This window comes from Protopterus annectens, chromosome 2.part2 (genome assembly GCF_019279795.1).
Source record: "Protopterus annectens isolate FY-2018-M chromosome 2.part2, PAN1.0, whole genome shotgun sequence".
Classification (NCBI taxonomy): Eukaryota; Metazoa; Chordata; order Ceratodontiformes; family Protopteridae; genus Protopterus; species Protopterus annectens.
In genome coordinates, this window is record NC_056730.1 from 33,612,233 (window position 1) to 33,628,381 (window position 16,149).

Consider the following 16,149-nt stretch of genomic DNA (forward strand, 5'->3'; position numbering starts at 1 on the left):
AACATTGGTCTTGTTTTTTTCTTAAACTACAACAAACAAAATATACTTCTTTCAATACTGGCATAATTCCTATAAAAACTACACTCACATGTGGTAAGAAGCCAGCAGAGCAGAACACAGCAATAAACATGTGTCACATAAGGCTGGCAACACCAAGAAAGCACAGGAGGAACACAGACTGCACTGTAATGGACAGGTGCGCACAAAGCTGAGATGGTCATTTGAAGTGGTAATGGGAAAAACAGATAGATGCTTTCTTGCAGGAAGACACAGATGGTGTAGTGGTACGTTGCTGTGATTGTAGTGCCAGCGTCCTGGGTTTGTGACTTGGCAGGGTTGATGATTTTTTTTCTAAGCTTCTTCATGCCAAGCAGAGCACCTTGCTGGCCCTCTTCAAGAGAAATTTTGACGAGCGGATGGGTAAGTTCACTCCAGGGATCATTCCAGTTGCCCTACTGGATAGGGGGCACTATGAACCAACATTGGGTGGCAGGGTGCCTAGGCAATTTTTTTGGGCTAGGCTTGTAAAGGCTCCAGGGCCATTAGCCTAGTACACACCTGTGGTTATACTGCTCCTATGAAAAGGGCTACAGCCTTAGACAGACAGTGACACGGTATCTGTACTGGCACTATTCCCTTTTATGACTAGCACCTTATGGCGACAAATGTTCAGCTACATTGTCCTGGTGTCTCTAGCCTACACCTAGAAATCAAGAATAATTAAGTCTGAATCCTGTAAGTATAACACTTTCTTAAACTAAAATAGTAAATTATGACTACAACAAGTAAGCATGTATAATATGGTCTTTAAGAAAATCTACAAATTACTTAATTCAACTCTAAAGACTATACAATTATTTGGACTAACATGCTTTGAAAGTACTAACAGTTCAGATACAGTCATCATGTCATATATACATAACACTGATTTAGTTTACTTTGTATTGATCAAACATTTTCAGACAAATAAGCAGCTAATTCCCCCTTCAAAATAATTTATTCGAGTATTTAAATGACAGGAAAATCTTTCCTTGTACCTGTATATGTGCACACAAATCCACACAAAAAATCTCTCAATCAAGGCTAACATTCCACCATAATATGTTGGCTTTTTTTAATCCTCACCAGCATTTGTGATATTCAATGCAAATAATGCAATTCGTGTGCATGCAACTTGTGGTATTCTAGAATCATAGCACAAAGATTTTAAAGCTTTAGAAGATTTTTGTAAATCTTTTTTTCTTTTAATTTCACAACTACTGTGCCAGTGTAGGTATAAAAACTGGCTGAAGTCGTATCATTTAAAAGTAATCAAAACCTTTAACTCTTGTGTTGACTGCCTACTTTAAAAGCAGAAATGAAAGATCATAGTTTACACATACTGACAAGACGATCATTAACACAACAGCTCGTCATAAATGTAGAACAGCAGCCACTGCCAATATAATTTCCTTTTAGTATGGATGAAAGTGCTAACAGATGCTTACAATTCCATGTGCCAGTTTTGCACCATTTCCCAATGCAAAGTACAAACCTGAACATTGGTGCCCCTTAAATGTTCCAGTGAGAAAATTGGGAGAAAGTGTTGCTGTTACCTTTCTGTGATTTGGCAGTTACTTCAAAATACTTGACTGTTAGGTCTTGAATAGACAGCACTGCCATATGGGCTTTTCTTTGCCAGTCCGCATCTTCTTCTTTCAGACTCTCTATTCTTCGAGGGCCAAGGTAATCATTTTCCATGGAAATCTAAAAATAAATACATAAATAAAATGGTCATGTAAAAGTCGGACATGGCAAATTATATATCAATATGAATAATCACAGTATATATTTGTGTATTTGTCTTATGGCCCGAGTCGTGACTGATAGGGATTATGTGACCATCTCACTCATCCAGTAATAAATGAAATAAAGTTAAAATTGTTTTAAAATAATCTAAAGAAATATTTTAGTAAATGTCTGTTAGATTCAATTCTGTCTGTCCATGAATAACAATTCTTTATGCTTTCTTCCAAAACTGTAGTACAACTGCAGAATCAGGCGCATCTCAGGGGCACATGAATGTTTAACAGTGTGCTACCCAAAGATGAGTGACTCGAATGTAAATGTGCATGATGCATCATGCATTTTCATAATGTACTGCAATAATCACTGCCATTTACCCCACACTCATTTTCAGCTAACTGTCTTCAACTGAGTATCTGCCTCCTTAACATGTCAAAATACCTCTGGAAAAATAAGCCATGGCGAGTGGACCGGCACATGAACGATATTAAGGAAAATAAATGGGGGGGGGGGGGCAAGATGGCCTTTCAAACAGAAATGTAGGACCAAAGAATAATTGGATTTACCAGCTGACATTCTGAACTAAATGACCTAGTGAGCAAATGAAATATCAATCTCAAAGTGACAAAAACAGACAAAATGTAAGAAATGGAGACAGCTGTTAACTGGTAAGCCTGAACTTTATAAAAAAAAAAAAAAAAAAAAATTTCCAAGGCATCCTGGCAAGAAGAAAGGGGTTCACAATGAAGAGGAGAAAAATAGCCACATGTGAGTCCAAACAGGCAAGTGTAATTTTGTGGATATAATCCTGCCTTTCTTAACTCAGTTTTTACTTTCTTTTACTCATTTTAGCTGAAAAGGCAACTGTACACCATACCAGCACAATCCAGCACTGGAAGAGTTACCGAACAGCAGTTAAGTCAGGTTTCCTGAAAGAAATACAAAGCTTGCTGTAATCTGGGGCAGTCCAAAGTGAAAAAAAATTCAAATAGGTTGAATAATTCCACGTACAATATGAAAGTTGACAAATGGGGAGCTTTGTCAGCATACCTTTAGATTACTTACTGCTGAAGTGTAACTGAATTGCTCCACTACAGAACCATTTCAGGCAAAATGGTAAGAGTAAATTTTAATATACATGTAAGGTACTCAGTTGTCCAACATGCTTGAGATATGTAACTGGAAGCTTAATTACCTAAAAAGGGATGTAAACCACACAAACACGCACGTGCGCGCACACGCACACACACACACACACACACACACACACACACACACACACACACACACACACACACACTACAAGTCAGGACTGCAACCCTAATGTTGGAGCAATGAGGTAAAAATCTTAAGCAGTGAGGTACAATGAAGTTCACTTCAGGAGTTACTACAGCCCATATTGACAGAAAAGGTTCAGTGAGCCCAACAATAAACACAAGTATGTATAAGCGATGTCTAACTAATGAGGTACTCAAAATAATGTATGCGTTGCTAAACATTCAGAGGGCAGGGGGCAAAGAAATATTACCAATGTATATTTTTCAAACAGCATGAACCAGGGCAAACAAACTGCTTTTGTTCATGTGAGTAAATACAAGTCCGACATCTGAAGTATTGGTACAGACACACCAGAAAACTAATACAGCAAAGGTGGCATGTAAAACATGACATGACATGCTAAGCAAGTACAGTAGAATGGTCAATGTGGGGTGTTACAGGGCTGGAATGACTAAACAGTATTTGCAAAACATTATGAAAAATAGGACAGATTTTCTGTAAGTACATTAACAATGCAGAATAGTATCTGACAATGTCGTGTTGGGGTGGTGTATGCAAGCAGTGAGTATTAGTGACATTAAAAACATAGATGGCAATTTGAACACATTCTAAGATGTAAATGTTGTTTTACTAAAGCAGTTATGATTATCAGCATTAATGTCATAACATCTGTGAGACCTACATAAGAACAACTGGTGACCTTTTATACAATCTTACACACATTAAGGCACACGATTTTGCCACTCATACTTGCCATCTAACATGCATGGTTTTGTAGACTGATACTGTTGTTTTGAATTATTAAGAAAATAATACATACATAATTTGGACAAATTCTGTAACATTGTTTATCAATGCACCACCTACTTTTGTCATACATACCACTGGAAATCTCTCAAACAGATGAACAGTTCTCCCACGGACACCTTTGGTCTACTGTCCAGTGCTCATCTATTAACTCACTCAGTCTTCAGCACAGTTGCTTCTTTGTTTGAACATAACACAGGTAATTCTGATAATAAAATACCAATTTTCTTTCATATACTTGCAATATAGAACCAGCATCTCCAGACACACCTATGGTACTAGCACCAATGTGTAGCCCATTGTCCACCAAAGAGCTTGTGTATTTTACATTGTTTGTATCACATGTTGTCTGTGAAATACTGCAAATCATATCAGTTGCATTTTCAATGGAAGACTTAGGAGAAAAATTCTCAGAAAGCAAGTGGTTTTCTGGCTTGATGACTTCAGGAACAAAAGAACTCATTAGCCTACAGCTGCTCAGGAGTGAATGATTTAACAAGTGTGCCCTGAATGATGTACATAGATAATGCATCATGTACATTTCTGCCCTCCTTTGCCCCTTGATGATAAATATAAGCCCATCAATCCATAAGCCCCTTTTTCCCCATTTTTGCACACAGGGTTGGGGTGTCACATCAACAGTGATCCTTAATTAGAGCCAATGTTCACATTGCTGGATTGCTAGCCCTGTCACTGTTCTTCTTCCACACCATAAACAATGACATGCATGCACTCTCTCACCTATGGTCAACTTATGGGGTCCAATCCATCTACTGCATGTCTTTGGAATGTGGAAGGAAGCAAGAGCACTGAGAGAAAACCCAAGCAAACAAAGGGAGGACATACAGACTCCACGCAGAAAGCACCCCAGCTGAGAACTGAAATGGAAACACAATATTAGCTTGCAAAAGTAATGCATGACTCAGAAGATTCCTGTCAGCCCTGAAAGTAAGCTTAATGAGAATAAGAAAACACCTGACTCAAATCCCTTCTTTTCCTGGAAAAGGCAGCACAGAGAGGGACAATGTATTTATTTTTATTTTTTAGTTTTTTTAGCATTCATTGACTGGGTTAGTCCCACTAAGCTATTGACCTCTTTTGAGGGGGGAGGCCCAAGGTGGTGCTTATACTACTAAGGGAAATGTGGCCAGGGCATTGGGGAACTTCCCCTACTCTTTTCGATAGGTGCTGTGGAATCTTCTACATCCAAGTGAACTACCATCAGCTCAGGCAAATAAGGCCTCAAGATAACAGATGGAATACTAAGAGTGAACCCCAGTAATCTTCCTCTTATATGGAGAGGTTACCTCATAAAGTCTGCTTCCATCCTCTTGTACAGGTTTAGAAGGTCGTGTCATAAGACATGAAGGGTGGGAGTTTACACTGCAGCGGTGACCTTCCTATTCAAAAATCTACAGGGATGGTAATAGTAATCAGACTACCATACTATGCTCATCATAAAGGACCACTGCTGCATTATCACTCATTTATGAGAAAAATGACAACTTTATTTTCCGGTTGGGTTGGGGGGGTGGCAAAGCATGCCCTTCAGGACAGTAAAGCCAAAGTCTACCTTGCTACTGGACTGAATTACTGCTGCCCTGGAGTGTGTATCCCTACTTATTCCTCCAGTGTTTTTTCCATGAAGCATAAAGTATACACAATTAGTCAGCCATTTTGCTACTATTTGTTCATGTTCATGTTTACCCTACTGCCTGGAAGAATTAAGACAGCCGGTTAGACTGCATGAAGTCCTTTTTTTTCTTTTTATATTGTTCTTACGCTGCCTATATATGTCACTAAATGCTATACTCTCTCCTTCTGCCCCCCCTTTTTAAGAAGTCCACAGAATTGTCTCAGTAGTTCCCTTTCTTGTATTCAATTGACACATGTGTTCCCCCATTGGGACAACAGCCCACTAGACCATTCAATCCCTAGTGGAGGTAAGATCCTGGTGTTAGTGAACTAACCCCCACCCCCGAAGCAGCTTGCATGAGTGCTCACTAACACACTTCAGTAACCTCCTGGCTGAGTGGCACATTGCTTTGCAAAGTGGGCATACTAGGCTCCTTCCTGCAAATGATACACCTCACTCCTGCAAGTGTTGCCAATGGAATGAGCTTAACTGCCTCCCTCCAGGATGAATAAGCTGCCATACCTCCACCACCCATGTAGCTTATCAAAAGCAGATCTGGAGTATGGTCGGAGCTTTATTCCCCTGCAGCACACATGCCAGACTTCTCTCTCTCCCACTTTGTGGCTTAAGACAAAATACTGACAGCTGTACAGTAAGAGTCAAAGCCAATTGTTAGACAACATTAGGCATAAAAGACCAAATAATTCTAAGGCTTACCCAATCCCAATCAAAGGCTGTGTAAGATGCTTTACACACTACAACATGCAACTCAAGAGATCCTTATGCAGATGTAATGATCATTAAAATAAGAGTGTTTTTCAGACTAATAACTTAGAGGCAATACTTTCGGGGGGGGGGCACAATCGATTCTCTCAGCACAAAAGTGAGTTCCCAGTGAAGAAGAGGAACAGGTTTTCTGGAGAAGACGAGGTGCTGGATCCCTTAACAACTACTTAACTGTGGACAGGGTGGACAACAGGAAGAATCATAGAGAAACAAGCCTTAAAATCTACAAGATGCACCTTTGTGGAAGTTGTAAAATACTGCAGGTTTATGGTTTCAACAGATGCAGTAGGTAGGATGCCCTTAGAATCATGCCAGAGAATTTTTTTTTCTATTTGGCCAAACCAGATTTTCTGTAGCTTGGCTTCCTGGTGTCCTGCGAGATATACATCATTTTCCCAGGAAATGGCAAATAAAGTGTATTAGATTAAAACCAAGTCATTAGCCTGTGACTCCTTACGTCTCGGTCTACTTGTGAGCTGTTTTGTTGTGTTGGGGGTGCAGAACTCTAGTAATATAAATGGTTTCTATTTGCTCATCTCAACTAATTGAAGGCACGTACAGTTGTGTAAAACCTTACCATAACAGTAGATATCCTTCTCTTCACTGCTGCAGAATTCCTTGCGTAAGGGATCTGCTGCCAAGGATAGCCCAACAACTAGCCAGTATACCAAAGCCTTTAGAGTTTACAGGCATCGTACATCATACATATGCTCCCGATGCAAGGTGTAGGGCATAAAGGTGATGTATGGATGCACAAACCTCAGAAATTCTTTCTTGCCAGTCTGAACACCATCACTGAACACTCTTCTATCCTGGTTATGAAGCCATTTTCAGATAAATACCCCATTGAGGTTCTTTCTTATATTTTCTTATTTTAGGGTTGTTGGTTTACATGTCATACAGAAAGGGAAAATGTCTGTGTGGGAGGCAGAGTCTCCATAAGGATCACTATTAACTGTCTCTCTTCTGTTTGGGTGCTTCTCATAACCATACACAGTGTTCCATTTGCCAAGGGTCTGTGCCTAAGACCCTACATAGTCACCTCTCCTCCTTGTCTACTTATCTAGAAAACCACTTCTAAAGTTGCTGTTGGCTTAAGGTGCTATGGTGGAGGCTTTCCATCCCAAGGGTCAGCCACTGGCAAAGAAAAAGCCCAAAACACTCAAGTCTGATTCAGCCTGGGCATCTCTTTTGAGGCTGGTGAAAGCCCAGAGAATCGTCCAGGTATTGCCTTGGATTCCTCTACAGCGACCCTGTCAGAGGCCGGTGTGAATCTGACTTCCATGCACATCCTTAGTGGCTTTTCAAACATCTGTTCCAGACATTGAGTAGGAACCTTGGCTGATTATATCTGAGGGACTTAGAGAGTTTCTGCAGATTCCTACTATGCTGGTAGAGCGTTGGCAAGGGTCCGACCTTCCTAGGGTTTTTATGTGCAAGTCCCATAAAAGAAGAAACAAAAAAACAAAAATATTTCCCCTGCTGTTAAACATTCCCAATGTGAATGGCAGGATTTTTACTCAGGTGTTATTAAAGCTTTAATGTTAAAGCCTGCTCAAGGAGTCTCTGTTCCTGCCCCACCCTGGTCCTCTACTTCTCGAGAGACCTAGGGAGCAAGAGTCTTCATACGAGGATCTGGATTCTGGGGAGGAGTCCTTGCACTCTCTTCTCAGATACCTTCTCCTTTGGACTGTGGGTCTGAGGAAGAGGATTCGAGCAGTCTAGATTCTCCTTTAGAACAGCTCTCCTTTGGGGACACTATTTCATGTATGATGGTATTTTTCAAGTGGGATTGTTCTCAGGTTTCTGATATGCGGAAGGGGAATTATGAACTCTTCCAAACTGATTCTCCCAAATCCTCGGCTGTTCCTCTAATTCTGCCTGCCCACCTGGATACCTTTTCAGCAGCTTCTGTAGTTCCTGTTTCTCACCCTCCATCTCCCAAGAAACCTTACTGATTTTGCAAGGTGCCTGATGATTGCAAATTTGTATACAAATGACCTTCTGTTGATCCTTCTGTGGTGTCTGTCTCTTCTGACAAACTCTCTAAGCTATTGTCTTCTACTAAGCTGCTTCCTTCAGACAAGGATAGTAGTGACATGGAATGACTGGGCAAAAAGGTTTACACTGCCGCCACCCTGGCTTTTACAGCTATCAGTTATCAGACTCAAATGACTAGGTATGTTTTAGCTCTTCTTTCTCAATTTCTGACCTTCCCAATTCTGTAGGGAAGGTTTCAGCCATTTCCTGGTTGGGTTCTACCTCTCAAGTGGCTCGCCCCTCCATTAAGTGTAATTATGATGCAGCTGATGCTTCTTCTAGAACTGCTGCATTTGGTTCTGTGTGAGGTATAACTCTTGGCTTCATCTTCAGGCTTTGCTTGATGACATTAAGGCCAAGTTACTGGATGTTCCTCTTAATAATAAAAATAATTTTGGCTCTTCTGCTGAAATTTTTAAATCCCTGCAGGATAAGGGCAAGGCCTTACATGAGTTGAAACATATTTTGTTTTTCCTACCCTAAACTTTCAGAAGAATTATCCTTTCATATTTGCTTTTGTTCCCAGACAGTCTTCCCCTCCTTAACTAGTGCCAAATTCATGGACTGAAACTAAATGCTAAAAAATGCATTACTGTATCCTTTGTGAAATCATCTACCCCAAACAGCTACCACACTGTCAATATGCCCCAAAGAGTTAACCCATTTGTTTGGGATTTGGGAACGTGGACACTGATCTAACTTTTGACCAACACCTCCACTGTTGTAAAAATGTCCTTCTATACTGCACAGCTTTAAACAAAGGGATTGTGTCTCGATCAAGGGATTTCATTGTTCCCCTTTACTCAGCCCTAATTAGGCCAATCACTGCCTTCTTTAGAAAGTATCTGTCCAGACACAAGCAACAACTGGAACACCCACACAGATGCCTTACTAAAAGAATACAAGGACTAAATATCATGCCCTACACAGACCAGTTCAAAGTCCTTTCTCTATACTCTGCATTCTACAAATTGCCCACAGGTGACCTACATCTGGCATACAAGGCATCCTCCGTCCCAATACTGACAGATTTACTGAACATCAGTAAGTCGAATGGCATCAGAAATAGTCAGTCTACAGATCTAAACCTCTTCTACAACATCAACAGGACAGTCTGGAGGGACAAGTATATCTCGCAGAGGATATCACTGCTCTGGAACAGACTCCCCAACCACATTAAACAAGGTTCATACTCGAGCATGACTTGGATATATGGATGGGAACAAAATTTATCCCTGTACTGCTAATGGACACAGACAGTTCCTATCTACTGTATGATCCCAGTTACTCTCATTTGAGGTAATATATAATTATCGACCATATGATGGATAAGGCCAATATCTAACTAAATGGGACAGGTTAATTCAAGCACAAAAAGGGAAGATGGCTAGGCTTAAAATGGTCCACAAGTTCAGATGGACTAGTCCTTCCTTGTGAACCTATAAATGAGATGTGGTCGAGGTACTATTTGTGCTGAAACAGTATGAGAACTGGTTTTACATTCTGTGTTTGCTACAATGGAAATTAAATCTGCAACATGAACAGAAAAACATACTGACAACATTTAGAAGCAGAGTTGTAAACTAAGTTGGGCGGCCGCAGTGGTGCAGTGGTTAGCGCTGCCACCTCACAGCAAGAGGTTCTCCGGTTCGATCCTCGGCTGGGGTGCCTTCTGTGCGGAGCCTGCATGTTCTCCCTGTGGTCGCGTGGGTTTCCTCCGGTGCTCTGGTTTCCTCCCACATCCCAAAGACATGCTGTAGGTGGACTGGACACTAAATTGACCCTAGGTGCGAGTGTGTGATTTCTGTGGAAGGTTGGGCGCTGAGCTGGCAACGCGACACCGTAAAAACTCCAATGCCAATCATGAGTAGACAGGTGATCCACTGTGGCGACCCCTAACCGGGAAAAAGCCGAAAGAAGAAGAAGAGTTGTAAACTAAGTTGGGAATTGATGGCTTAGGACTTATTGTGTCTGTTATTCAAAGACTGTCTTAGTTCTGGTTTAAGTGCCTGGGCTTCAGGTCAGTAATTTTACATTAAGAAGGTTTGTGGTCTACACTCTTGTGGGAGGAAAGGACTAGTCTCCAACCCTTCTGAGCTGGGAATTGCTGGGTGAAGGTTTATTGTGTATGTTACTCTAAATACCTTTGTTCTGGTTTAAGCTCAATTAACCAGAGCTGCTCTGTGTTTGGCATCCTTTGCCAAAGGTCCAGATTGTTTCTGCTTGAATTCAAGCCATCTAAAGCTAAGAACAAGTAATTAAGCTTATTTTGAGTTTGATCTGCACTTTTTCATCTGTATTTTACTGTTTTACTGCATTAATCTGTTCCTTTTTTACTTGTTTTTACTGTTTGTGCCTACGTATTTCCTGTGCTTGTTTTGCACTGAAGTACTGCTTAGTTAGCATAGACTAGATCCAGACTTCCTGAATCTAGCCAGTTTTCCATACACAAACTCATATCCAGCCATCTTACATTAAGAAGGGCTCTCCTGCACTCTTGTGGAAGAAAAGTGCAGATATAGCCTTGCCCGAGCTGGAGATTGCTAAAGGAAGGATCACTGTGTGATTGCCCATTAGCAGACTAGTTTAACACTGTTTAATTTCAACTGTATATAAGCCTCGTGTTTGCGCACAGCACAACAGGGGTTAGCTGTGCCTTGTATAGACGCAAATATCTAGAAATTATTTTTTCCCCAGACATCAGTCAGCGAAACCCTCAGAGGTTCCCTGCTGCTCTGTAGGCAATGCAGCTGCGCAATTCTGCACTCAAGGCACCTCACTGAGCACAGAGCAATGTCTCCCCACCTTCCTTCCCTGATCTTCTATAGAATATGTCCCCTTGTTAATCCCAGAGCAATAGCTGATCTAATTTGCCCTCTCAGAAATTTGTACTTAAGAATTACCTACTACTATGGACAGTCAGTTTCCCAATACTTATTCTCTTGCCTGATTGGTATGGCCATGCTGAGGCAATGTATTAATTGCCTCATGTATACTGACAACCACTTGCTCCTAAAGCAAACACCGTATGTGAGATATGTAACTATACCAGGAAACTAGAATTAGTCCTCTCATGTAACAATAAACAAGACCAAACAGGTTGTCAGCACACACACCTCTCCCTCATGCAAGATAAGGCCAAAACACAAACCCACATATGCAGAGGTACTCAGTAACAGCTTACCAAAAGACCAGAGACCTCTCAAGAGCAAACAACCTAGACATACTGGTACACAAACAGAATCCATGACTACACATACCAGTGTCTTAACAAATAAGCCCCTAAGGCAAAACATCTCAAAACCTAATGTCGTAGTCATAGGCGACTCACCAGTGAGACACACAGATGTCCCCCTCACCAGGCTGGACAAGAAGGTCACAGTCAGCTGCCTGTTAAGTGTCAGGATCAGTCAAATCACTGACACACTCAAGTCATTCAGCAACAATTACCATTAAGACTCTGTCATAGTGCATATTGGAGTGAATGACTTGACATGCACCCCTCTGGACTATATGAAGCGAGACATGATTGAACTCTTAGATTACAGTGTCCCAAGCAGGTATGTCCCAAGCCCTAAGCAGCATTCTACCTTCACCTAGGATGACACTACAATACAGACAAAAATTATTGATTTCAATAATTGGCTTAGCTTCTTGTGTCACTTCAGGGAGATCCAATATCTGACAGCCTGTGAAGACATGGTTGACAGACCATGCCGCTTTGCCAGAGATGGCCTTCACCTTTCTCCTCAAGGCTTTTGGATACTGGCAAAGACACTTGCCTCCCCCATAGTGCCTTTTTTAGGCAATGTCACAACAACAATGCTTCTGATGTAAATAAATCTACTAGAGACAAATTCAAGGTCATGTTGCTTAATGCTAGCAGCCTAACCAGTAAACTACATTCCCTGGAAGCACTTCTGACCATGGAAGATTCTGATGTCTGTGCAGTCACTGAGACTTGGTTCAAGGTTGCAGAGAGCACCATGGCCTTACAAGGCTACAATGCTTTTTTTACGTTCAGACCTTAAAACATGCATGAAAGAACTAATGGTGGAGGTGTATCCATCTTCATTAAATCCAAATACACCTCAAGAATGGTAAAACAGTAAAACTCTCTTGAACTACTACAGGTCCAAATAACTATACGCAAAATACCCTACCACATCATTGCTAACTACAGGTCCCCCACCATAAATCAAGAGAAGCACACTGCCTACCTGGACTTGCTAGAGTCACTCAGTATACAGCCAAACAACTTGGCCATGGGACATTTCAACTACTCTTCCATCGACTGGACAACTTATACAAGCAAAAACAATATCACTCTGAGGTTCCTAGATTTTGTAATTCAAATGCCATGTTGGTCTGCACCCCCACAAGAGGGTCAAATGTCCTAGACCTAGTGCTCACCAACATGAGAGGGGTCACTACAATACCCCCTATATGTTGCCCTCCCTGGTAAGGTCAGACCATAGATCAGTCTCATCTGAAGTAAAGCTCAGACCTGACACCTCCACAGGAGCAATAAAACTGAAAAATTTCTCCAAAGCAAATTATAGCCTACTAAGCAATGATATAAAAAGTTTGAAGCGTCTGCTAACACAGCCAACAATGACACCAGAAGTGTTCACAAATGCCCTATATAGCCACTTAAACAAATGTACTGGCTCAGCTATAACCGACAGTACTTAAACCAGGTCCTCCTGAAAAAAACAAGCCACCCTGGTGGACTGCAAGTATAAATGAGTTATACAACAAAAAAAAGAAACTGATATCCAAGAACAAGCGGGAACTTACTCAACTGAAGAAGAATACCCTTCGCAGCTTGAACAAGCAAATCAGATATCTTGTAAAGTCCTCTAAGATATTAGCATACCTAGCTAAAGACAGCCATAAGGCATTCTTTAGTTATGTCCAAAACCTAAAAGGGAATGCTCAGCTGTGTGCTGAACTTATAGTGGATGGTACCATTCATGCTGAACCTGAGGAAATTGCCAACCTGCAAGCTGACAGATTTGGCAAAAATGTCACCCCCCCATCCACACCAGCCATACCCCAAAGCATTCCTGACACTAGTCCACTGCAGAATATCTCCAAAGAACATACAAGCACTCTCAAAGACCAAAAACATAGCCTCTATGGGACCAGATAACATCACAGGTTGCTTACTAAACAATCTAAGCCAAGGCCTAGCAGAACTACTTGGCAGTCTAACCATAGCCTGAACACTGGCTTTGTTTTGGCAGAGCAGAAAACAGCAACAGTAATCCCCTAGCACAAAGGGGGTCCCATCAACAGACCCAGGAAACCATCAACCCATAAGCCTAACCAGTCTTATCTGCAAGGTAATGGAAAGAATAATCATGCACCTTATCAACAAGGATACAGGTGATCTTCAAACTCTTGACCCGACCCAGTCTGGTTTCAAAGGTAGGTCTTGCTTATTAAACCTGGCGGACTTCCTTGAGAATGCCACCAAAGCCCTGGATGAGGGCAAAGCAGTACTTACTACCTATCTTAATTTAGCCAAAGCTACTAACACAATCCCCCACTCAGGAATCATTGAGAAACTCTCTCAGCTGGGGATTAACCCATATGTCACTAGATGGGTAGCCAACTGGCTCACAGACAGAACACACACCGTTAAAGTTGGGGAGTCCACCTCCATCAGTAAATCAGTTACCAGTGGGGTACCACAATGATCTGTGCTGGGCCCTCTACCGTTTGGAATGTTTCTCTGAGGTCCTGGCAAAAGTAGATGGCCTGTGGTTTACCAAGTTGCAAATGACTACAAACTGGGTGCAATCACAGAGTCCCCCAACAATGTAAACATATTACAAAAGGGGATGACTCAGACAAATTATTAGTTTTAGTCCACAACTTTGGCACCAAATGCAAAAAATATGTCTCATGACCCCGTTTGGCAAAGAAGTAGCCCCTGCTAATTATGATATAGAAAGCAACCCTTTAAGCTCAAACCCAGTGGTGCGAAACTCGAGAATACACGTTGATAGCAATCCAAACTTCGATCACCATGATAGTGGTAAGGAAAGTCTTCTCTATTGCACATCTCATAAATAACGGCATCGCATATAAGACTAAGGAGGTTATAACTCCACCCTTATCAGCCCAGTAATTGAGTACAATGTTCCCTTTTATATGCATCTCACTAGAAACTTGCAAATGGAGAGACCACAGAGGTTTCGAACCATGAGAATCTAGGATCCACCAGAGAATATCACATTTGCAAACTGGAGTAAGTTTTACGGGAACAAATCGAGGCTGGAAAAGAACAGACCATTGCACCACCAAAGTCCACTGCAGGATTTGCATGAAGAATCTTGCTAGAGGAACTAGAATAATGGCATCTGACATTATCCCAAGAGCTTGCAACACTAGTTTTGCTGGAGGGGATGGATGAGATAGTAAGTCCCACACCTGATTTCTCAAGGATGTGATGAGATGAAGAGGTAATGAAGCCACTTAAGTCATAAGTATCCAACTGAGTTCTTATAAATTCCAGAGTCTGTACAGCAGTCAGCTTTGATTTGGCAAGATTTATTGTAATGCCTAGGGAGTTGGAGATCTGAAGCAAGTAATCTCTGGCTTGCGGAAGTTGATGGCTGGTTGGGGCAGTGAGGAGCCAATCTTCAAGGCAGGGAAACACCTGGAATCTTTTGAGTCTCAGGTGAGCTGCCACAAAGTACAGTTTTGTACCTACCATAAATGTAGATGTTCAAGTGTTCACCCTGCTGCAGTCATCACAATTGGGTTATCCTGCCATCAGGCGGTCCTGCAGTCAGCCTGAGTTCCAAAGTCTTGGTCCGGCATCGGCTGCTGTCGCTTCTTCCCTGACGTCCGAGTGCCAGGGGTATATAAGAGGCATCCGACGCCATTTTCTTCAGTTTTTCTTGCCCCAGATGTCAGGTGCTCCCAAAAGGTAGGCAAAATATATATATATATATATATATATATATATATATAGCTAGATAAAAATAAAACAATATCTTTAGGCATAAGCAAATACACCACAGAGGTTGAATAGGATAAAGTGGTATAGATAAGTTCAACTAGTTCAGAAGGGATGGGGGGGAGGGTAACTTGGACTGCAGCAGGGTGAACACCCGAACATCTACATTTATGGTAGGTACAAAACTGTACTATGTTCATCGTGTTACCCTGCTGCAGTCATCACACTTGGGTTGAATCCTAAAGCTAAGGATGGGAGGTGGAGTTAAACAGGGTTAGAAGGAGCTAGTAGGCCCTGCAAAACTGCAGTGGCAAAACCAGCTCTAGTCTTAGAATATAGAGGTAAGTGATGGTGTTTGGAGAAGGTGTGCACTGAACTCCAAGTTGCAACTTCTAGAATATCCTTGGTTGGCACTCCCCTGAGAAAGGCTGCTGATGTAGCTGTAGCCCTGGTGGAGTGGGACCTAATGTTAGCAGGTACCGGTTTCCCATGATGCGTGTAGCAGAAACGTATGCAATGCCCTATCCATTTAGAAATGGTCTGTTTTGAGATAGCTTTTCCTTGTGATCCTGTAGCATAGGCTACAAAGAGCTGGTCAGAATTTCTGAAATCCTTAGTTTTATCCAAGTAGTAACGTAATTGCCTGAGAATGTCCAAAGAGTGCAGGAGTCTTTCTCCTTTGTTCTGGGGATTTGGGAAAAAGGTGGGCAAATGAATGGTTTGGTTTAGGGCCACACTGGATACCACCTTTGGCATAAAGGAAGGGTTAGTTCATACAGAGACTCTGTCTTGATGAAAAATGAGGAAAGGCTCCACTGTCGTTAGTGCCTGTAGCTCTGAGACT

The 16,149-nt window shown here is 41.6% G+C and overlaps 1 protein-coding gene across 1 annotated transcript in view; it reads right to left on the reverse strand.

Annotated features, from left to right (window-relative positions):
* The window catches only part of JMY (junction mediating and regulatory protein, p53 cofactor), a 1,751,371-nt gene that overhangs the window by 1,177,914 nt on the left and 557,308 nt on the right, over positions 1-16,149 (reverse strand). Inside the window, exon 3 of the mRNA XM_044063717.1 lies at positions 1,596-1,746. Within this exon, the coding sequence (XP_043919652.1) occupies positions 1,596-1,746 (151 nt within the window). The remainder of the gene's footprint in view (positions 1-1,595; positions 1,747-16,149) is intronic.